General features: G+C 49.5%; 2 protein-coding genes across 2 annotated transcripts in view; one reads left to right on the top strand and one right to left on the bottom strand.

Annotated features, from left to right (window-relative positions):
- LOC119952915 overlaps window positions 1-17,207 on the bottom strand; it is a 111,316-nt gene extending 94,109 nt beyond the window's left edge. Inside the window, exons 1-2 of the mRNA XM_038776545.1 lie at window positions 16,934-17,207; window positions 3,985-4,126 (exon numbers count right to left, since the gene is read on the bottom strand). The gene's annotated coding sequence lies outside the window, so the exon portion shown is untranslated. The remainder of the gene's footprint in view (window positions 1-3,984; window positions 4,127-16,933) is intronic.
- Window positions 17,208-17,446: 239 nt separating this feature from the next.
- Window positions 17,447-23,955, top strand: part of LOC119952857 (growth factor receptor-bound protein 2) — a 195,323-nt gene continuing 188,814 nt past the window's right edge. Inside the window, exon 1 of the mRNA XM_038776415.1 lies at window positions 17,447-17,654. Within this exon, the coding sequence (XP_038632343.1) occupies window positions 17,577-17,654 (78 nt within the window). The 5' untranslated portion in view covers window positions 17,447-17,576. The remainder of the gene's footprint in view (window positions 17,655-23,955) is intronic.

Genomic DNA, 23,955 nt, shown 5'->3' with positions numbered 1-23,955 from the left:
GACCAGCCCCGAAGTGACGGCCCTCACACATGAGAAAGCAGTCAAAGATTTAGTTGAAACTGTGAAGTCTGCACAGTTAGCAGCCACAGTAACATTGGGCAAACGACGAAAACAGAGCACGGCCTGGTTTAATAAGAATGTTCACCCCACGGAATTTCAGGTTTACAACCCCAGCACGTTTGTGGCTCCTAAATTTTCCGGCCCGTATTCAATTTCGGACAAAATCAGCCCCTCAGTTTATAGAATAAAATACCCCAATGGTAAGACTGCGTGGTTTCATATTAACCAACTGAAGGCTTATGGAACACAGTCCAACCACTCACACCGTGTCCTACTAGACGCAGCAGAACATCTCGCCCCGCCCACAAGAGACACATTTCCACCCTCCCCCTCACAGACCAGTTCCTCATCGGACTCACCCTCGACTCCGCCCACTGACTCCAGACCACGCCCGGAACGCCTACAAGCTGCCACAGCAGAGACAGTGACAGTGACTGTGACAAAGAGGACAGCCACAGCACCCACCCTACAGCCCCCGCTTTAGCAACTACGACCCCGACTCCAGTGACCCCATGGAGGTCACCTATATTAAATATCCAAACCCAAACCCACCACCCAACACTGACGACCCCGACAATGCTCCTTTAATCTTAGACCCCACGATTTGGCACAGGGACAATTCTTGGCGACTTGTCCGCAATGACGAGAGTGACCCCTGGTCACACAATGCAAAGATTGCATGCCTGATCCATACGAGGGTATGGGATCCGGGAGAAGAGGAGGACTTGATGTCTGACTCCCGACACGGCAACCCCTTTGCGACCCTGTTCGCAGAGACTGAGGAGAAGTGAGGTGTCCAGATGATGTAAAAGAGGGACCGCTTGAGAGAAGCGATGTCCTTTCTGATGGAACCTGCACGTATGTTTTGTTTGTTTGTTTGTTAAATGTTTTTTTTTTGGAGATTGGCCACTTCCTTTTCAGCTGAAAAGCTTGTGACCACCTCACATGCACGTTAGTTTGTCCGCAGAAACTTCTGAGAACTTCACTCAATTAAAATGTCCTCTGGTCAACCGACAATGTTCACAACTTGTCTTCTGTTTGCAGATGTTGGAGCATCTTGGCTCCTCCCTTGTTTTTATGGTGCCCCTCTATTCTGGGAATAGAGGCTGCAATTCCACTATGACTACATTCTTGCCCGTTCATTTCAGGTTGCTCAGGCAGTGGAGAAACGGCATTGAGGACCCGCCCTGTCTGAGAACCCCCTTTTGGTCAGCTAAGCTTGGGTACAGCACAGCACGCCCTACCCGGGGATCCCATACAAATCTTACCCGTAGAGGCCCACACGCAACTCATTCGACATTTTCGTTCCAAACTTTGGTTTCATTTTTCTTTAAGGTAGCCCTTCGGCAGCCATCCCACATGCTATTTACATCCAGGAACATTCGGATGGTAAATCGCAAAGCCTGCGAGACGGCTCGCAGTGGAAAAGTTGCTAGGTGTATGTCTGGTCCTAAATTCGCTTTTGAAAAAAAAATGACGGGAGTCACAGGGTGTGACTTGGCCATTCATTTAAGGGACAATTGGAATGAGAGGACAGATACACTAACATTACAGGTATTAAACTATGTATTGACAGATACTGTGCTTGATCCCATAGCTTTCGAACAGTCGAAGGATGGATCACAGCAAGATCAGCCATACAGAAGGAAGAGAAGGAAGAGAAGAAAGAAGACCACGATGGAAAACTACATGTTTTTAGTTACTGTTTTTGTATTTTTGCGCGCGGACGCAAACCATGTTTCCCCCATGACCCCCGCCGTTAATGTTTCCCACACACCGAATTCTCAAAGCCCAGTGATGAACAGCGAGGTTCAGACCTGGTGCACAAAATTCATGACCTGGTACTCGCTTTCATATATCATTGAATCACTTTTGGTGATTGCAGTTCTCTGCATCATAGTGCAGACCCTCAGGATGAGGAAATGGAAAAGGAGAGCTTCCCGCTCTTGCGCCTCAACCATTTACAGAGTTCAATCCCCTATTTTCGGATTCCACCAAACCCCCCAACCCATTGATGAATAATAAAAGATTTAATTTAATGCGATCTGTAAATAAAAATGATTATGGATGTATTATAATGTTCTGTACTCGACTGCCGAGTCAGAAAGCGAGATGTAAAGATACTGTGGTATGAATGAGTAAGACTTTAGAATTTTATAGGATGTAAGGCTTTAGAATGTTATAGGATGTTTAAACGAGAGACGAGAGTAGTTATTGCGATAGTTAGAGGTTCCCGATTCGAATCGGTAATGCATGTCCCCTTTGACATAGCGCCAATCAGAAAATGTTAGCTAAACGTTTTTGCCATAGTTGAGGACAGAGTAGACGCCCTGGAACTCGCTGAGGTCAGGAAACACAAAGGAACACAAAGGAATCGGACTTAGGTGATCCTTCACGATTTCTCGTGAGGATCACAAAGACGAAGTGTAGCCACCTGAGATGGCCACTAACGAACACAAAATGGAAGACTGCAAAGAATGCAGGGAAAACGGACATGTTAAAGAGCAAACAGCTTGCAGAGCAATTATGTCTTGGGACAACTACAGAAACCGGTTTCTGACTGCTGCAGAGACCAGGCAGCGCTGTGAAAGAGAAGTCGTTAGCATACTAATGAGGTGATACCGGGCAAGTCCCAGATACAATGGACACAAATTAAGTATTAATCGATACATTCAATAGGAGACCAGACCCAGTGGCACCAGAGAAGCCCAGGACAATAAGTCCTAAGAACCGCCCCAGCAACCAAGGAACGGCCCTATGATTGGGGGGTTCAAACCATATCGATTGGGAAGAGGCCCAATCGATCCCAAGCAGGTAAGGGAGTCCGCCCAAAGGGGCGCGGACTCCCTGGGACCTATAAAAGAAAGGTCCCACACATGGTTCAGTCTCCTGTCTCCGGCCTCCGGCTCCAGCCTCCAGACCCGTTTTCTACATCAGCCGTTGAGCAGCAGCCACCAAAACGTAAGTGCCTAAACGACGACCGCTACCTGAAACCGGCATTACTGACACCCTTGCCAACTGATAGCGATTCGAAGCCTGCAGACCAGAACAGAACAAAGGCCTTGTTCCCTGACCTTGCAGTTCCTTCTTCGCTAAGTATTAGTTGTTTAGTGGTAGAAGTAAGTTTAATCTTTAGTGTGTGCATGAGTGTTATTATAATTGTGTTATAATAAACTCTAATTGTTTTGGACTTACTAATTGGTGTACAGCTTTATTGCTTTGAACTTCACCTTGAAACCTGTGGCGGTGTCTTTACGGCACCTGGCGACTCCAGAGCTTCGAACGTGAAACGGAACCAAGTGAGTGTTAAGCACACTCACCCAGAACGACCAACAGTGCTAAACACGCACTTATCCTTATTGTAAGTTAGGTTAAGGAGTTTTCCGGTTTGTCAATAAACTAAAATATATTGCCATTAGTCCTCAACCAATAATAATTTGGAACAGTTTAAAAATATGAGGCCTCCCATTTAAGAATTTCTTCTCTCATAGGGTGGTTAGCCTTTGGAATTCACTTCTCCTGAAAGCAGTGGAAGCTTGGTCATTGAATATATTCAATGCTGAATTCAACAAGTATTTGAGCTACAAGAGGGTTAATGGTTATGGGGGTGGCCAGGAAAGTGGAGTAAAGGCCACAGTCAGATCGGCTAAGGTGGAGCACGCTCAAAGGGCTAAATGGTCTACTCCTTCTATTTCTTTTGTTTTTATGCATTTTGGTCCATATCACTTTATACCCTTACCCAATAAAAATCTATCAATTTGAATTTTGAAAGTTCTAATTGACCTCCAGCATCGACAGTCATTTGGGGGTGCATGTTCCAGATTTGCATGAAGAAATACAGGCTGGATTTAGGTTACTTTGGTCCATCAAACATTGCTTTTATAGAATTAAGAGATCTTGATGTAAACCCAAAAATAAACTCACTTCTTGCAGTCAACTATACTGATGGATTAAGCAGCATAGTGGCACAGTGGTTGGCACTGCTGTCTCATGGCACCGAGGTTCCATGGTCGATCCCAGCTCACTGTCCGTGTGGGGTTTGCACATTCTCCCCGTGTCTGCATGGCTTTCATGGACAGAAAGACAAAGGGAAGGTAAACTAAGAAGGTTGCTGATAGTGGCACATTAGACCATAAGACCATAGTCAGAGAAGGGGGCAAAAGAGGGGGAGGTGTGGCGCTGCTAGTCAAGGACAGTATTACGGTGGCAGAAAGGGTGCAAGATGGGGACTCTTCTTCCGAGGTAGTATGGGTTGAGGTTAGAAACAGGAAAGGAGAGGTCACCCTGCTGGGAGTTTTCTATAGGCCACCTAATAGTTCTAGAGATGTAGAGGAAAGGATGGCGAAGATGATTCTGGAAAAGAGCGAAAGTAACAGGGTAGTTGTTATGGGAGACTTTAACTTTCCTAATATTGACTGGAAAAGATATAGTTCGAGTACATTGGATGGGTCGTTCTTTGTACAATGTGTGCAGGAGGGTTTTCTGACACAATATGTTGACAGGCCAACAAGAGGTGAGGCCACTTTGGATTTGGTTTTGGGTAATGAACCAGGCCAGGTGTTAGATTTGGAGGTAAGTGAACACTTTGGAGACAGTGACCACAATTCGGTGACCTTTACATTAGTGATGGAAAGGGATAAGTATACCCCGCAGGGCAAGAGTTATAGCTGGGGGAAGGGCAATTATGATGCCATTAGACATGACTTAGGATGTGTAGGTTGGAGAAGTAGGCTGCAAGGGTTGGGCACACTGGATATGTGGAGCTTGTTCAAGGAACAGCTATTGCGTGTTCTTGATCAGTACGTACCAGTCAGACAGGGAGGAAAGGGTAGAGCGAGGGAACCGTGGTTTACCAAAGAAGTGGAATCTCTTGTTAAGAGGAAAAAGGAGGCCTATGTGAAGATGAGGCGTGAAGTTTCAGTTGGGGCGCTTGATAGTTACAGGGAAGCGAGGAAGGATCTAAAGAGAGAGCTAAGACGAGCAAGGAGGGGACATGAGAAGTCTTTGGCAGGTAGGATCAAGGAAAACCCAAAAGCTTTCTATAGGTATGTCAGGAATAAAAGAATGACTAGGGTAAGAGTAGGGCCAGTCAAGGACAGTGGTGGGAAGTTGTGTGTGGAGGCTGAGGAGATAAGCGAGATACTAAATGAATACTTTTTGTCAGTATTCACTCAGGAAAAAGATAATATTGTGGAGGAGAATGCTGAGACCCAGGCTATTAGAATAGATGGCATTGAGGTGAGTAGGGAAGAAGTGTTGGCAATTCTGGACAAGGTGAAAATAGATAAGTCCCCGGGGCCTGATGGGATTTATCCTAGGATTCTCTGGGAAGCCAGGGAAGAGATTGCTGAGCCTTTGGTTTTGATTTTTAGGTCATCATTGGCTACAGGAATAGTGCCAGAGGACTGGAGGATAGCAAATGTGGTCCCTTTGTTCAAGAAGGGGAGTAGAGATAACCCCGGTAACTATAGGCCGGTGAGCCTAACATCTGTGGTGGGTAAAGTCTTGGAGAGGATTATAAAAGATACGATTTATAATCATCTAGATAGGAATAATATGATTAGGGATAGTCAGCATGGTTTTGTGAAGGGTAGGTCATGCCTCACAAACCTTATCGAGTTCTTTGAGAAGGTGACTGAACAGGTGGACGAGGGTAAAGCAGTTGATGTGGTGTATATGGATTTCAGTAAAGCGTTTGATAAGGTTCCCCACGGTCGGCTATTGCAGAAAATACGGAGGCTGGGGATTGAGGGTGATTTAGAGATGTGGATCAGAAATTGGCTAGTTGAAAGAAGACAGAGAGTGGTGGTTGATGGGAAATGTTCAGAATGGAGTTCAGTTACGAGTGGCGTACCACAAGGATCTGTTCTGGGGCCGTTGCTGTTTGTCATTTTTATAAATGACCTAGAGGAGGGAGCAGAAGGATGGGTAAGTAAATTTGCAGACGACACTAAAGTCGGTGGAGTTGTAGACAGTGTGGAAGGATGTTGCAGGTTACAGAGGGACATAGATAAGCTGCAGAGCTGGGCTGAGAGGTGGCAAATGGAGTTTAATGTGGAGAAGTGTGAGGTGATTCACTTTGGAAAGAATAACAGGAATGCGGAATATTTGGCTAATGGTAAAATTCTTGGTAGTGTGGATGAGCAGAGGGATCTCGGTGTCCATGTACATAGATCCCTGAAAGTTGCCACCCAGGTTGATAGGGTTGTGAAGAAGGCCTATGGTGTGATGGCCTTTATTGGTAGAGGGATTGAGTTCCGGAGCCATGAGGTCATGTTGCAGTTGTACAAAACTCTAGTACGGCCGCATTTGGAGTATTGCGTACAGTTCTGGTCGCCCCATTATAGGAAGGACGTAGAAGCTTTGGAACGGGTGCAGAGGAGATTTACCAGGATGTTGCCTGGTATGGAGGGAAAATCTTATGAGGAAAGGCTGATGGACTTGAGGTTGTTTTCGTTAGAGAGAAGAAGGTTAAGAGGTGACCTAATAGAGGCATACAAAATGATCAGAGGGTTAGATAGGGTGGACAGCGAGAGCCTTCTCCCGCGGATGGAGGTGGCTATCACGAGGGGACATAGCCTTAAATTGAGGGGTAATAGATATAGGACAGAGGTCAGAGGTGGGTTTTTTACGCAAAGAGTGGTGAGGCCGTGGAATGCCCTACCTGCAACAGTAGTGAACTCGCCAACATTGAGGGCATTTAAAAGTTTATTGGATAAGCATATGGATGATAAGGGCATAGTGTAGGTTAGATGGCCTTTAGTTTTTTTTTCCATGTCGGTGCAACATTGAGGGCCGAAGGGCCTGTACTGCGCTGTATCATTCTATGTTCTATAGGAGCAGAATTAGGCCCATCGAGTCTGCTCTGCCATTCAATCATGGCTGATATTTTTCTCATCCCCCATTAGAACATAGAACATAGAACACTACAGCGCAGTACGGGCCCTTCGGCCCTCGATGTTGCGCCGACCTGTGAAACCATCTGAAGCCTATCTGACCTACACTATTCCATTTTCATCCATATGTCTATCCAGTGACCACTTAAATGCCCTTAAAGTTGGCGAGTCTACTACTATTGCAGGCAGGGCATTCCACACCCCTACTACTCTCTGAGTAAAGAAACTGCCTCTGACATCTGTCCTATATCTCTCACCCCTCAATTTAAAGCTATGTCCCCTCGTGTTGGTCATCACCATCCGAGGAAAAAGACTCTCACTGTCCACCCTATCTAACCCTCTGACTATCTTATATGTCTCTTTGTACTGCCTTCTCCCCATAACCCCTGATCCCCTTATTAATCAAGAACCTATCTATCTCTGCCTTAAAGACACTCAGTGATTTGGCCTCCACAGCCTTCTGTGGCAAAGAGTTCCACAGATTCACCATCCTCTGAAGAAATTCCTCCTCATCTGTTTTAAAGGATCTTCCATTTAGTCTGAGATGGTGTCCTCTGGTTCCAGTTTCACCTACAAGTGGAAACTCCACGTCCACTCCATCCAGGCCTTGCAGTATCCTGTAAGTTTCAATAAGATCCCCCCTCATCCTTCTAAACTCCAACGAGTACAGACCCAGAGTCCTCAACCGTTCCTCATACAACAAATTCTTCATTCCAGGGATCATACTTGTGAACCTCCTCTGGACACTTTCCAAGGCCAGCACATCCTTCCTTAAATACAGGGGCAAAAACTGTTCACAATACTCCAATTGGGGTCTGACCAGAGCCTTATACGGCCTCAGAAGTACCTCGCTGGTCTTGTATTCTAGCCCCCTTGACATGAATGCTAATGTTGCATTTGCCTTCTCAACTGCCGACTGAACCTGCACATTAACGGGAATCGTGCCTTTGTGCTTCTGATTTCCAAAGCATTTCCCCACTTAGAAAATAGTCTATGCCAAAATTCTTCCTTCCAAAGTGCATAATCTCACACTTTTCCACATTGTATTTAATTTGCCACTTCAATGCACACTCTCCTTGTCCAAATCCTTCTGGCCACACGGGATCAGAGGTGAGCTGGCAAGAAGGATACAGTACTGGCTGGGTCATAGAGGGCAGAGAGTAGCAATGGAAGGATGCTTTTCTGATTGGAGGGCTGTGACTAGTGGTGTTAATGCTGGGACCTTTGCTGTTTGTAGTACAGAAATGATTTGGAAGACCTCCGGGTGAACCTAATAGTGAACCTCTCAAGGCGAGCTTGATTTTCTCCATACAGAGAAAGCTAGCCATGTCCGACAGCCAGTTCTCCGGCTTCGGGGCTTTGAGTCACTCCATGCCAATAGTATCCACCTCTGGGCTACCAGGGAAGCAAAGACCAGAACAGCTGCCTTTTTCTCCTCATGGATTCCCGGATCTTCCGACACCCCAAAAATCGCCACCTCTGGACTCAGCAACACCCTTGTTTTTAAAACCACGGACATGACATCCGCAAACCCCTGCCAAAATCCCCCAAGCTTTGGACATGTCCAAAACATATGGACATGGTTCGCTGGTCCTGCCACACATTTTGTGCACCTGTCCTCCACCCCAAAGAATCTGCTCATCCGGGCCACTGTCATGTGTGCCCGGTGCATAACCTTAAATTGTATCAGGCTGAGCCTGGCACATGTTGCGGACGTGTTGACTCTTTTCAACGCGTCTGCCCATAGACCATCCTCGATCTCACCTCCCAGCTCCTCCTCCAATTTGCGCTTCTGTTCCTCGGACTGCGTCTCCTCCGACCCCATAAGCTCCTTATAAATTTCCAAGACGCTCCCCTCCCCTACCCACCCTCTGGAAATTACCCTGTCCTGAATCCCAGCACGGTAGCATTGTGGATAGCACAATTGCTTCACAGCTCCAGGGTCCCAGATTCGATTCCGGCTTGGGTCTGTCTGTGTGGCGTCTGCAAATCCTCCCTGGATGCTCCGGTTTCCTCCCACAGTCCAAAGATGTACAGGTTAGGTGGATTGGCCATGATAAATTGCCCTTAGTGTCCAAAATTGCCCTTAGTGCTGGGTGGGGTTACTGGGTTATGGGGATAGGGTGGAGGTGTTGACCTTGGGTAGGGTGCTCTTTCCAAGAGCTGGTGCAGACTCGATGGGCCGAATGGCCTCCTTCTGCACTGTAAATTCTATGATCTATGATCCCCCTCAGCGGTAGGAATGGGAAGGTTTACACCTGTTTACGAAGGAAGTCCCGTACCTGCAGATACCTGAATTTGTTTCCCCTCGCCAGCTCAAACTTTTCTTCCAGCGCCCTCACACTTGGAAAGCTCCCCTCTATGAACACATCCCCCATCCTCTCGATCCCTGCTCTCCGCCATAACCAGAACCCCCCCATCCATAGTCCCCGGGGTAAACCGGTGATTATCACAAATTGGGGCCCAGACCGATGCTCCCACTGCTCCCACATGACGACACCACTGCCGCCAAACTCTCAGGGCCACCACCACCAGGGGGCTGGTGGAGTACCGTGCCGGCGGGAAGAGGCGCAGTAACCAACGCCCCCAAACGGGTGCCCTTACAAGAAGCCGCCTCCATACGCACCCACGCCGACCCCTCCCCCACCACCTACTTCCTGATCATGGCTATGTTCGCCGCCCAGTAATAGTTGCTCAAATTTGGCAGCGCCAGCCCGCCCTCTCCCTGACTCCGCTCGAGCATTACCTTCCTTACTTTGCCCTCCCAGACGAAGCCCGTGATCACTCTGTTGACCCAATTAAAAAAGGACTGCAGAATAAAGATGGGGAGACACTGAAATACAAATAGGAATCTCGAGAGGACCGCCATTTTCACCGTTTGCACCCTCCCGGCTGGAGTCAACGGAGGTGCGTCCCGGTGTTCCCCCCCCCCCCCCCCAACCCCCCCAACCCCCCCCCCCCCCCCCCGTACAATCCCCCTCCAGTTCCTCGATTCCCTCAGTGCCATGGCCAGGGGTTCGATCGCCAACGCGAAGAGCAGGGGAGACAACCAAAAGTCCTCCGACCTCCTCCCATTCTTCACCACGCTCGCCACCGGAGGACTATACAACAGCCTCACCCACCTAATGAATCCCTCACCAAACCCAAATCTCCTCAATACCTCCCACAGGTAGCTCCACTCCACCCTGTCAAAAGATTTCTCCGCATTCATCGATGCCACTATCTCCGCCTCCCCGTCCACCGCCGACATCATTATGACGTTAAGAAGCCGCCGCACATTGACGTTCAGCTGCCTCCCCTTCACAAAACCCGTTTGGTCCTCGTGAATGACCTGCGCGACCACATCCTCCACCCTCCTGGCGAGTATCTTGGCCAGCAGCTTCGCGTCCACATTGAGGAGTGAGATCGGCCTTAAAGATCCACACTGGAGGGGGTCCTTATCCCGCTTCAAGATCAAAGAAATTAATGCTCTGGACGTCGTCGGTGGCAAGACCCCCCCCTCCCTTGCCTCATTCAGGGTCCGCACTAACAGCGGGCTCAACAGGTCTACAAACTTCTTGTAAAATTCCACCGGGAACCTGTCAGGCCCCGGTGACTTCCCTGACTGCATACTCCCCATCGCCCTGATCAGCTCCTCCAACTCGATTGGGGCCCCCAGACCCTCCGCCCGCTCCTCTCCCACTCTCGGGAACTCCAGCTTGTCCAAGAAGCGGTCCATCCCACCCTCCTCCCCAGAGGGCACTGACCGGTACAACTCCTCATAAAAGGTCCTGAACACCTCGTTAATGCTCCTTGCACTCCGCACCAGACTCCCTCCTACATCTCTAACTCCCCCTATCTCCCTCACCGCCTCCCACTTACGGAGCTGGTGGGCCAGCATCTGACTTGCCTTCTCCCCGTACTCATATACCGCCCCCTGCGCCCTCCTCCACTGCGCCTCCGCTTTCCTGGTGGTCAATATGTCAAACTCCGCTTGGAGACTACAACACTTCCTCAAAAGCCCTTCTTCCGGGACTTCCGCGTAACTCCTGTCCACCCTTACCATTTCTTCCACCAACCTCTCCCTCTCATTTTTCTCCCCCCACTGCCTGTGTGCCCTAATAGAAATCAGCTCCCCCCTAACCACCGCTTTCAACGCCTCCCAGACCACCCCCACCTGCACCTCCCCATTGTCATTAGCTTCCAAATACCCCTCTATACATCTACGGACCCGCCCACATACCTCCTCATCCCACAGCAGCCCCACCTCTAACCTCCACAGCGGGCGTTGATCCTTCCCCTCCCCCAGCTCCAGGTCCACCCAATGCGGAGCATGGTCTGATATGGCTATCGCCGAGTACTCCGCCCCACCACCCTCGGAATCAGCGCCCTGCTGAAGACAAAAAAGTCGATCCGGGAGTAAACATTATGGACATGGGAGAAAAACGAGAACTCCCTACCTCCCGGCCTCATAAACCTCCAAGGGTCCACCCCTCCCATCTGGTCCATGAACCCACTCAGCACTGTGGCTGCCGCCGGCCTCTTACCGGTCCTGGACCTCGACCGATCCAGGGTCGGGTCCAGCACTGTATTAAAATTTCCTCCCAATATCAAGCCCCCGTCTCAAGGTCTGGAATCCGACTCAGCATGCGCCGCATGAAGCCTGCATCGTCCCAATTTGGGGCGTACACATTGACCAACACCACCCGCTCCCCTTGGAGTCTACCGCTCACCATTACGTATCTGCCACAGCTATCCGCCACCACGCCTGACGCCATAAACGACAAGCTCTTTCCCACCAAAATCGCCACCCCCCGGTTCCTCGCATCTAACCCCGAATGGAACACTTGTACAACCCACCCTCTTCTCAGCCTAACCTGATCTGCCACCCTAAGGTGCGTTTCCTGGAGCATAGCCACGTCCGCCCCTAACCCCTTCAAGTGCGCCACCACCCGGGCCGGCTTCACCGGCCCGTTCAGCCCCCTTACATTCCATGTGACCAGCCAAATCGGGGGGCTCTTCCCCCTCCCTCTGCGCCGGTCAGCCATAACTCTACCTTGGCCCACCACGAGCCCACAGTACCCCCACAGCCCGTTCCCCATGGTGGCAGATCCCCAACCCGACCCCCCCCATCACTATCTGTCCCCCTTCGGCCCTTCCAGCAGCAACCTGGTACCCCCCCACTCTCTCTCTCCCCCCCCCCCCCCCCCAGCTCGGGCCCCCCCTAGCTGTGTTGCCCCTCTCGTCGTACTTCCGTAAGTCAGTCGACTCCTGCTGACCCCGGCTGCTCCCGCTACCCCAACGACCCCCCCCCCGGTGTACCGTCTAACAACTTATCCATCACGGACGTTAGGCTCACCGGCCTGTAGTTCCCAGGCTTTTCCCTGCAGCCCTTCTTGAACAAAGGCACAACATTTGCTACCACCAATCTTCAGGCACCTCACCTGTGGCTGTCGACGATTCAAAAATCTCTGCTGGGGGACCCACAATTTCCTCCCTTCCCTCCCACAACTTTCTGAAATACATTTCATCAGGTCCTGGGGATTTATCGACCTTGATGGGCTTTTAAGACTTCCAGCACCACCTCCTCTGTAATATGTACACTTCTCAAGGCATCACTATTTATTTCCCCAAGTTCCCTAACATGCTTCTCTCAACAGTAAATACCGATGTGAAATATTCATTTAGGATCTCACCCATCTCTTGTGGATCCGCATATAGATGACCTTATAGATCACTCCCTTGTTACTCTTTTCCCCCTTATGCATTTGTAGAAGCTCTTTGAATTCTCCTTTGCCTTATCTGCCAAAGAAATCCCTTTTTGCCCTCCTGATTTCTCTCTTAACCCTACTCCGACAACCTTGATACTCTTCAAGGGATCCACTTGATCCCAGTTGCCTATGCATGTCATTGTCTCCTTCTTCTTTTTAATCAGGGCCTCAATGTACCAAATCATCCTGGGTTCCCTACTTCTACCAGCCTTGACTTTCACTCTAAAAGAAATGTGCTTACCGTGAACCCTGGTTAACATACTTTTGAAAGCCTCCCACTTACCAGCCATCCCTTTGCCTGCCAACAGACTCCCCCAATCAACATAGATGGGTCAGTTTTTGTGCAGTGTGTGCAGGAGGGTTTTCTGACACAGTATGTAGACAGGCCAACAAGGGGCGATGCCACATTGGATTTGGTACTGGTAATGAACCCGGTCAGGTGTTAGATTTAGATGTAGGTGATAGTGATCACAATTCGGTTATGTTTACTTTAGCGATGGGCAGGGATAAGTATATACCGCAAGGCAAGAATTATAGCTGGGGGAAAGGCAATTATGATGCTATTCGGCAAGATTTAGGATGTATAGGATGGGGAAGGAAACTGCAGGGGATGGGTACAATCGAAATGTGGAGCTTTTTCAAGGAACAGCTACTGCGTGTCCTTGATAAGTATGTACCTGTCAGGCAGGGAGGAAGTTGTTGAGCAAGGGAACCGTGGTTTACTAAGGAAGTTGAAGCACTTGTCAAGAGGAAGAAGAAGGCTTATGTTAGGATGAGACATGAAAGCTCAGTTAGGGCACTTGAGAGTTACAAGTTAGCCAGGAAGGACCTAAAGGGAGAGTTAAGAAGAGCGAGGAGAGGACACGAAAAGTCGTTGGCGGATAGGATCAAGGAAAACCCTAAGGCTTTCTATAGGTATATCAGGAACAAAAGAATGACTAGAGTAAGATTAGGGCCAATCAAGGATAGTAGTGGAAAGTTGTGTGTGGAATCAGAGGAGATAGGGGAAGCGTTAAATGGATATTTTTCATCAGTGTTTACACTGGAGAAAGACAATGTTGTCGAGGAGACTACTCAGGTACAGTCGACCAGGTTAGATGGGATTGAGGTTCACAAGGAGGAGGTGTTAGCAATTTTGGAAAGTGTAAAAATAGATAAGTCCCCTGGGCCAGATGGGATTTATCCCAGGATTCTCTGGGAAGCCAGGGAGGAGATTGCAGAGCCTTTGTCCTTGATCTTTATGTCGTCTTTGTCGACAGGAATAGTGCCGGAAGACTGGAGGATAGCAAATGTTGTCCCCTTGTTCAAGAAGGGGAGTAGAGACAACCCTGGTAATTATAGACCTGTGAGCCTTACTTCGGTTGTGGGTAAAATGTTGGAAAAGGTTATAAGAGATAGGGTTTATAATCATCTTGAAAAGAACAAGTTGATTAGCGATACTCAACACGGTTTTGTGAAGGGTAGGTCATGCCTCACAAACCTTATTGAGTTTTTTGAGATGACCAAACAGGTGGATGAGGGTAAAGCGGTTGATGTGGTGTATATGGATTTCGGTAAGTCGTTTGATAAGGTTCCCCACGGTGGGCTATTGCAGAAAATAAGGAAGTATGGAATTGAAGGTGATTTAGCGGTTTGGATCAGTAATTGGCTAACTGAAAGAAGACAGAGGGTGGTGGTTGATGGCAAATGTTCATCCTGGAGTTCAGTTACTAGTGGTGTACCGCAAGGATCTGTTTTGGGGCCACTGCTGTTTGCCATTTTTATAAATGACCTGGAAGAGGGTGTAGAAGGATGGGTTAGTAAATTTGCAGATGACACGAAGGTCGGTGGAGTTGTGGATAGTGCTGAAGGATGTTATAGGTTACAGAGGGACATAGATAAGCTGCAGAGCTGGCAGATGGAGTTTAATGCGGAAAAGTGTGAGGTGGTTCACTTTGGAAGGAGTAACAGGAATGCAGAGTACTGGGCTAATGGCAAGATTCTTGGTAGTGTAGATGAACAGAGAGATCTCGGCATCCAGGTACATAAATCCCTGAAAGTTGCCACCCAGGTTAATAGGGTTGTTAAGAAGGCAAATGGTGTGCTAGCCTTTATCAGTAGGGGCATTGAGTTTCGGAGTCACGAGGTCATGCTGCAGCTGTACATAACTCTGGTGCTGCCGCTCCTGGAGTACTGTGTGCAGTTCTGGTCACCACATTATAGGAAGGATGTGGAAGCTTTGGAAAGGGTTCAGAGGAGATTTACTAGGATGTTGCCTGGTATGGAGGGAAGGTCTTACAAGGAAAGGCTCAGGGGCTTGAGGTTGTTTTCGTTAGAGAGGGGAAGGCTGAGAGGTGACTTAATAGAGACATATAAGATAGTCAGAGGGTTAGATAGGGTGGACAGTGAGAGTCTTTTTCCTCGGATGATGACCAACACGAGGGGACATAGCTTTAAATTGAGGGGTGGTAGATATAGGACAGATGTCAGAGGCAGTTTCTTTACTCAGAGAGTAGTAGGGGTGTGGAACGCCCTGCCTGCAACAGTGGTAGACTCGCCAAATTAAAGGGCATTTATGTGGTCACTGGATAGACATATGGATGAAAATGGAATAGTGTAGGTCAGATAGGCTTCAGATGGTTTCACGGGTCGGCGCAACATCGAGGGCCGAAGGGCCCGTACTGCGCTGTAATGTTCTAACATTTGAAAGTTCCTATCTAACACCATCAAAATTGGCCTTGCCCCAATTTAGAATTTTAACTTTAGGGCCAGACCTATCATTCTCCATAGTTATCTTAAAACTAATGGAATTATGGTCACTGGTCCCAAAGTGGCCCTTCACAAACACTTCTGTCACCTGCCCTTCCTTTTTTCCCCCAAGAGGTCAAGTTTTGACCCCTCTCTAGTCAGACCATCCACAGACTGAATGAGAAATTCCTCCTGAATACACTCAACAAATTTTTCTCCATCCAAGCCCCTAATGCTCTGGCTGTTCTTGTCAATGTTGGGAAAGTTAAAGTCCCCAACTATTGCTACCCTATTTTTCTTACAGCTATCTGTAATTTCCTTACATATTTGCTCCTCAATCTACACTGACTATTTGGGGGCCTGTAGTACAATCCTATCAAAGTGATCTCTCCCTTCGTATTTTTCAGTTCCACCCATGTAGACTATGGGCGAACCCTCAGATATATCCCTTCTAAGTACTCCATGATATTCTCCCTCATCACCCGGGTTCTAATCTGGGCCACTGTCCATGTGGAGTTTGCTCATTCTCCCCGTGTTTTCATGGGTTTCGCCCCCACAACCGAAAGATGTGCAGGTTAGATGGATTGGCTATGCTAAATTGCCCCTTAATTGGAAAAAAAAAATTGGGTCCTCTAAATTTATATAAAAAGAAAGATATTCTCCCTAATCAAAAACGAAACTCCCCCTCCTTTCTTACCTCCAGTTCTATTTTTCTCCTGTACCCGACAACGCAGGATCGCCGAGCAGAAACTGATAGCCAAGTTCTGCATGCATGAGTACAGACTCAACCAGGACAGTCAGTGTTTTTCTCTCTATCCAGATAGTGAGTGTTTAAAGCTTGAAGACAGAGTTTGGTGGGAGGAAAGGGGGGGGGGGGGGGGGGGGGGGGGGGAACTTTCCAGCTTCCTCTGCTAAAGGTTACCAGACCACTCTAAGGTCTCGTGGAAGTTGGTGATTTGATCTGCGACAAGCTATTGGTCAGTCTGCTTGAGTGGGAAACAAATAAGAAATTGAACAGACCTGAAGTGTATCTTCCATGTGAAGGCCTAGGTTACCCCAAATTAAAGTGACTCTCTAGAGGATCCCACAGCCCGAGAGTCCAGCCTGAATGTTTCAGCCAGAAGATCCCACCCAACTGGTGGTTTCAGCACTCCACGTCCTGGTCTGGTAGCTGACTACATCAATCTTAATATCAGCAACAAGGACACTTATTTCTCTGTCTTCCATTGTAATCCCAATCCTTCAACCCTGTCCCCTGTGTGTATGTCTGTCTTGTGTGTGTTTGGGTAGAGGATGGGACGATAAATGAGGGGGGGGGGGGGGGGGGGGGGGGGAGTCATAGATTAGCTGGCCTATATTCTATGATCATCATCACATCTTAACTCTATTGATGTTACAAATAATTAGTTTGTTTGTGATTCACTTACAAATCTCTAAGTCACTGGAGAAGTCAAGAGTCAAAGGTCTCAGAAACTATATACAAATTATTGGTTAACTCACTTTGTTGGGAATCTAGGGCCTGTGGGGCTGGAATCAACCCTGATTTAAATATGTTTCATCTCCTGCCATCATTGGCTCAGAATCCTAGAGTTTTCCAATTGACACCATTGCCACAGCAACATCGAGACTGCAGTGGTTCTTGGACAAACATCACGAATGGTCAGCTAGTGTACCTATGCCAGGGTTACCCACATTCCGAGTAACTTGTACCCTATTCAGATTAGGAAAACAGCTTGGGACAAACATTAATTACTTCCCAGCACGAAAACATCGATCAACTGAGGTCAAAGGCTAAACTACTCTGATGTTCAGCAACTTCCGGCATCCCAGCCTCATTCTGGGCATAACTGATGGCACTTCCGGTAGCAGCGCCTCCCTTGACTCCATTGACGTAATTCCCTCCGGTGCAGCCTCGTTCTGGGTTTGGCTGGTGGCCGTTTCCGGTCCTCCAGCCTCATTCTTGTCCTGGCTGCTGATTGGCCAATGGCCACGCAGGCGCGGTGAGTGGTTGCACCCAGTGGCAGTACGCATGCGCAGTGGTCCCGGGCCGAGCCGAGAACTACACGCTGGCGAGTGAGAGGCCGGTGGAGGCACCGAGAGCCCGAGCCCCGGAGCGACACACACAGCTCGACACAGCCGCACCATGGAGGCCATCGCCAAGTACGACTTCAAGGCCACGGCCGACGATGAGCTGAGTTTTAAGCGGGAGGATATCCTGAAGGTAAGGCCCCAAGGCTGAGGCGGCGGGAGGGCTCTGACAGCCGCTGCCCGGCTGCACCGGGACCGGCTGGGCAGGAGAGGAGACTGGAGGAGGAGGGAGAGGATAAGGGAGAGACTGGGTGAGGGTGGAGGAGAGAGAGAGAGACTTGGGGGTGGGTGAGGAGAGAGAGACTGTGTGGAGAGGTTGAGCAGAGAGAGAGACTGGGGGGGGGGGTTGAGGAGAGAGACGGGGGGGGGGGAGGATTGAGGAGAGAGAGACTGTTGGGGGGGGGGGTTGAGGAGAGAGAGGCTGGAGAGGTTGAGGAGAGAGAGACTGGAGAGGTTGAGGAGAGAGAGAGAGACTGTTGGGGGGGGGGGGGGGGGTTGAGGAGAGAGAGACTGTGGAGAGGTTGAGGAGAGAGAGAGACTGGTGGGGGTGGGTTTGATGAGAGAGACTGGGGGGGATTGAGGAGAGAGAGACTGGGGGGGTTGAGGAGAGAGAGACTGGGGAGGTTGAAGAGAGAGAGGGGGGCTGAGGAGAGAGAGACTGGGGGGGGTTGAGGAGAGAGACTGGGGAGGTTGACGAGTTGAGGAGAGACTGGGGGGGAGGTTGAAGAGTGAGAGACGGTGGAGGTTGAGGAGTGAGAGACGGGGGAGGTTGAGGAGTGAGAGACTGGTGGGGGTGGGTTTGAGGAGAGAGAGACTGGGGGGGGGGGGGGTTGAGGAGAGAGAGACTGGGGAGGTTGAAGAGAGACGGGGGGTTGAGGAGAGAGACTGGGGAGGTTGAAGAGTTGAGGAGAGAGACTGGGGGGGGGGAGGTTGAAGAGCGAGAGACGGTTGAGGAGTGAGAGACTGGGGGGAGGTTGAGGAGTGAGAGACGGGGGGAGGTTGAGGAGAGAGAGAGAGACTGGGGGTGGGGTTGAGGAGAGGGATGGGGGTGTTGAGAGGGATGGGGGTGTTGAGAGGGATGGGGGGTTGAGGAGAGGGACTGGGTGGGGGGGTTGAGGAGAGGGACTGGGGGGGGTTGAGGAGAGGGACTGGGTGGGGGGTTGAGGAGAGGGACTGGGGGGGTTGAGGAGAGGGACTGGGGGAGGGGGTTGAGGAGAGGGTTGGGGGAGGGGGTTGAGGAGGGAGACCGGGGTGGGGTTGAGGAGGGAGACCGGGGTGGGGTTGAGGAGGGAGACCGGGGTGGGGTTGAGGAGGGAGACCGGGGTGGGGTTGAGGAGGGAGACCTGGGTGGGGTTGAGGAGGGAGACCTGGGTGGGGTTGAGGAGGGAGACCTGGGTGGGGTTGAGGAGGGAGACCTGGGTGGGGTTGAGGAGGGAGACCTGGGTGGGGTTGAGGAGGGAGACCTGGGTGGGGTTGAGGAGGGAGACCTGGGTGGGGTTGAGGAGGGAGACCTGGGTGGGGTTGAGGAGGGAGACCTGGGTGGGGTTGAGGAGGGAGACCTGGGTGGGGTTGAGGAGGGAGACCTGGGTGGGGTTGAGGAGGGAGACCTGGGTGGGGTTGAGGAGGGAGACCTGGGTGGGGTTGAGGAGGGAGACCTGGGTGGGGTTGAGGAGGGAGACCTGGGTGGGGTTGAGGAGGGAGACCTGGGTGGGGTTGAGGAGGGAGACCTGGGTGGGGTTGAGGAGGGAGACCTGGGTGGGGTTGAGGAGGGAGACCTGGGTGGGGTTGAGGAGGGAGACCTGGGTGGGGTTGAGGAGGGAGACCTGGGTGGGGTTGAGGAGGGAGACCTGGGTGGGGTTGAGGAGGGAGACCTGGGTGGGGTTGAGGAGGGAGACCTGGGTGGGGTTGAGGAGGGAGACCTGGGTGGGGTTGAGGAGGGAGACCTGGGTGGGGTTGAGGAGGGAGACCTGGGTGGGGTTGAGGAGGGAGACCTGGGTGGGGTTGAGGCGAGAGAGAGAGCCTGAGGGGGGCAGAGGAGCGAGGTGGGATGGGGTTGAGGAGAGCGAGACTAGGGGGTTGATGGGGAAGAGAGACTTGGGAAGCTGAAAGGGGAGAGAGACTGGGGGTTGAGGAGGGGAGACACTTGAGGTTGGGGAGACAGATGGGCTTGCGTTGGGTGGAGAGAGACAGATGGACCTGAGGGTGGGGGAGACAGATGGGCCTGAGGGTGGGGGGAGACAGATGGACCTGAGGGTGGGGACAGACAGATGGACCTGAGGGTGGGGGGAGACAGATGGACCTGATTTTGGGGGGGGGGGACAGATGAACTTGATTGGGGGGGGGGGGTAGAGACAGATGGGCTTGAGGGGAGGGGAGGAGAGACAGACAGGGAAGAGAGAGAGACTGGTGGGGTCCAGGGAAGAGAGAAACTGGGGGAGGGGTTGAGAGCGAGAAACTGGGGGAGGGCTGAAGGGGAGAGAGGGTAACGGGGGAGGGGGGTTAGAAACTGGGGGAGGTTGAGGGGTGAGAGAAAATCGGGGGATTGAGGGGGTAGAGAAACTGGGTGGGGTTGAAGGGAGAGACAGAATACAGTGGTCGGTCCAGGTCTCACTGTAACACTGGGATACAGTACTGATGGGGACAGATCTGTCACTGTGTGAACTGGGATACAGTACTGTTGGGGAAAGGCCTGATACTGTGCGACACTGGGATACAGTACTGGCGCGTTTGTGTTGGTCAGTGTATCTTTTAAGAGGGTGAGCTTGGAGCACCGCATAATAATCAATATTAGTTAGAAATTTCCAGATCAGTTGGACAGTATTGGAACTCTGCCTGTTTATTTGCTTCTCTGACAATAGTGCAATCAGCTGTTTACAAGGTGTGTTTCCTTTGCACATGCCCTGAATGAACCGGTCTGTCTAAAAATTACACAAATCCTTTTGTTTCTCGGTCTAATAACTGTGCTTTATCTGGCTGTGACAAGTTGTGTGCGTGTGTCATTGTCAATCGTTGCCTGTTTAGTTTACTGTGAGCATTTGACATTTGTTGGTAAGGGTTTAGCGGGATTACATATCGTGGCTCAGAAATTGAACCTGGGTGATTCTCAGCTTGCCAGGGAAGGTGATGGAGGTGTGATGGTAGATTGACTGAGCTCCCTGATGGTGCATTGGCCGTCTGTGACATACAGATCTGACGGATTCTGCTTGCATCGTTGCGTTTGCTTCTCTTAGCTTCCACATAATGATCGGACATTGTGCCCCAACCAAAAGAGGTGAGAGGAAGAGAGAAAATCAAACATAATTCATGCTGTTTGGCTCAAAGCAGGGATTACTGCTTTTAAAGTGTGTGTGATAAGACCGGTTTGGATGATGCCTATGGACACTATCTAAACTTGCTTATAGTGATTGCCCAGTAATCGTGCTGAAGACCTGTAAAGGAAAAAGCAATCTGTAGAAAATAAATGAATTGGAGATTCTTGAGTAAGTATGTTTGGTAACACTGCTATAGCTAGGTAAAATTGAATTCATTGTAACCTGGATGATGGTGTGGCGGCGTTGACTAACAGAAGAAGCATCCATAGAATCATACATCTTACAGCGCTAAAGGAAACTTGTCGTTCTACTACTTGTTCTGGCCTCAGTTTTAAACCTCAGGACCAAGGTGGAATTGTCCAAAGCTGCTGACTGGGAAGTCCCATATACCCCAAATCATTGATTCTTTGCATAGAACATAGAACGATACAGCGCAGTACAGGCCTTTCGGCCCTCAATGTTGCACCGACATGGAAAAAACTAAAGGCCATCTAACCTACACTATGTTATGCCCTTATCATCCATATGCTTATTCAATAAACTTTTAAATGCCCTCAATGTTGGCGAGTTCACTACTGTTGCAGGTAGGGCATTCCACGGCCTCACCACTCTTTGTGTAAAAAACCCACCTCTGTCCTATATCTATTACCCCTCAATTTAAGGCTATGTCCCCTCGTGCTAGCCATCTCCATCCGCGGGAGAAGGCTCTCACTGTCCACCCTATCTAACCCTCTGATCATTTTGTATGCCTCTATTAGGTCACCTCTTAACCTTCTTCTCCCTAACGAAAACAACCTCAAGTCCATCAGCCTTTCCTCATAAGATTTTCCCTCCATACCAGGCAACATCCTGGTAAATCTCCTCTGCACCCGTTCCAAAGCTTCCACGTCCTTCCTAAAATGAGGCGACCAGAACTGTACGCAATACTCCAAATGCGGCCGTACTAGAGTTTTGTACAACTGCAACATCATGACCTCATGGCTCCGGAACTCAATCCCTCTACCAATAAAGGCCATCACACCATAGGCCTTCTTCACAACCCTATCAACCTGGGTGGCAACTTTCAGGGATCTATGTACATGGACACCGAGATCCCTCTGCTCATCCACACTACCAAGAATTTTACCATTAGCCAAATATTCCGCATTCCTGTTATTCTTTCCAAAGTGAATCACCTCACACTTCTCCACATTAAACTCCATTTGCCACCTCTCAGCCCAGCTCTGCAGCTTATCTATGTCCCTCTGTAACCTGCAACATCCTTCCGCACTGTCTACAACTCCACCGACTTTAGTGTCGTCTGCAAATTTACTTACCCATCCTTCTGCGCCCTCCTCTAGGTCATTTATAAAAATGACAAACAGCAACGGCCCCAGAACAGATCCTTGTGGTACGCCACTTGTAACTGAACTCCATTCTGAACATTTCCCATCAACCACCACTCTGTCTTCTTTCAACTAGCCTTTGCACTTGTCTTTTAGAATTCTAGAAGACAGAGCCTGGAAACTGCCTCTTTTCACTCCTTCAGATGTAAGTGTTCTCTGAGCCTTGTCGCACTTGTTGCCTCTTGTCTTGTCCATTGGGTGAGAACGGTTGAGAACAGGGATTCCCAATCTGTGGGCTGGCCATGCCCAGAGCAGGGAGTTGAAGAGCAAGGCAGTTTGAAGGTTGATCCTGTTCTTATGGTGTTTCTGTAACTGTATTAGACATGCTCAATTCAACAATTTCCAGCAGTCACCAAGCTTGATATACGTGGCTGCAAGCTGGCCATTAGTGGAAGAGAATTCTCGCTGGTTTACTAAAGCTGGGGAAGGTCTTTTATGATATAGAACCAGCCATCATGTTTTGGTATGTAGCATGGGGCTTTGCTATTGTTGTGTACCTTCTGTTGACTAGAATCTGAACTGTGATTGCATCTCGCAACAAGGCATGGAATTCAACCATGAATGAGTTGATGCAAATAATTAAGATAATTAGGGCATAAATGCAAAAGAGGAAAGCTGAAATAAACAGGATACGCAGGCAATCTGCCAGTGTCTTGCTTTGTTTTGGGAGAAGGCAGAGTTCTGATGGAGAATCTCCCTCAGCTGCCTTCTTTCCTCTTTTCCAATGCTCTGCTTGTTTTGTGTGAGACTGTTTCACTGCATTCTGAAAGTGGATGTGACAAAGCTGTGGTAATAGCTGTGGTACACTTCCTCTATTAAGCAATGGAAGCAAACTAAACTGCTTTCTGATGGTAAATAGAACTGAATGTGGTAAAATGGAGGTGGATAAGAAATTCTCAATAAACGTGTCATCTATGTGCCAGTCCCAGCAGCAGTATGAAATGGCAGAGGAGAGTGTTTACTGAGAGGAGTGTTGTTGCTGGGAGTAAGATTACAGAGTTTCTGGTTTTGAAATGCTGTGTAACTTCCTTTTACCAGCTTCCTGTAAGTTCGTTTTGGAAGCAAACGAGCTTTACTCTATAAAGGGAGGGTTCTGCTTTAAAAAGGGTTCGAATTTCATCGATAAACTTTTTATGTCCTGGTTCAAGCTAGAATGGATTCAGGTTGTGAAGGAAGTTGAATATTTTAGTTCCGGCTCCGTCTCTGGTCTCAATCCCAAAATAAATCCTTTGAGTTTTTCTAAAACGGGATTGAAATAATAGGATTATTGGAACTGTTCTACTGTGACACACCTGTACCCACCAGTATTGTACTCCAATGTTACACAGTGACAGACCTGTGCGCATCAGTACTGTACCCCTGTTAGAGCAGTAACAGACCCGCCTCCACCAGTACTACCCCTGTTTTACAGTAACAGATCCATCCCAAACAGTACTGTACCCCAGTTATATGTGACAGACCTGTATCCATAGGTACTGTAGCCGAGTGTTACACAGTGACAGATCTGTACCCATCAGTACTGTGTCCAATGTTAGACAGTGACAGACCTCCCCCAGTAGAACTGTACCCCAATGTGATAGTGACGGGCTGTTCCCCGCCAATATTGTACCATAAGAAATAGGAACAGAATGAGGCCACTCGGCTCATCGGGTCTGCTCTGCAGTCTGGCTGATATTTTTCTCATCCCCATTCTCCTGGTTTTCTCCCCATTGCCCCATATCCCTTATTAATCAAGAAT

Source organism: Scyliorhinus canicula, chromosome 18 (genome assembly GCF_902713615.1).
Source record: "Scyliorhinus canicula chromosome 18, sScyCan1.1, whole genome shotgun sequence".
Taxonomy (NCBI): Eukaryota; Metazoa; Chordata; class Chondrichthyes; order Carcharhiniformes; family Scyliorhinidae; genus Scyliorhinus; species Scyliorhinus canicula.
Note: the sequence above shows the minus strand (reverse complement) of the source record. Positions and strands in the feature narration are given on the sequence as shown.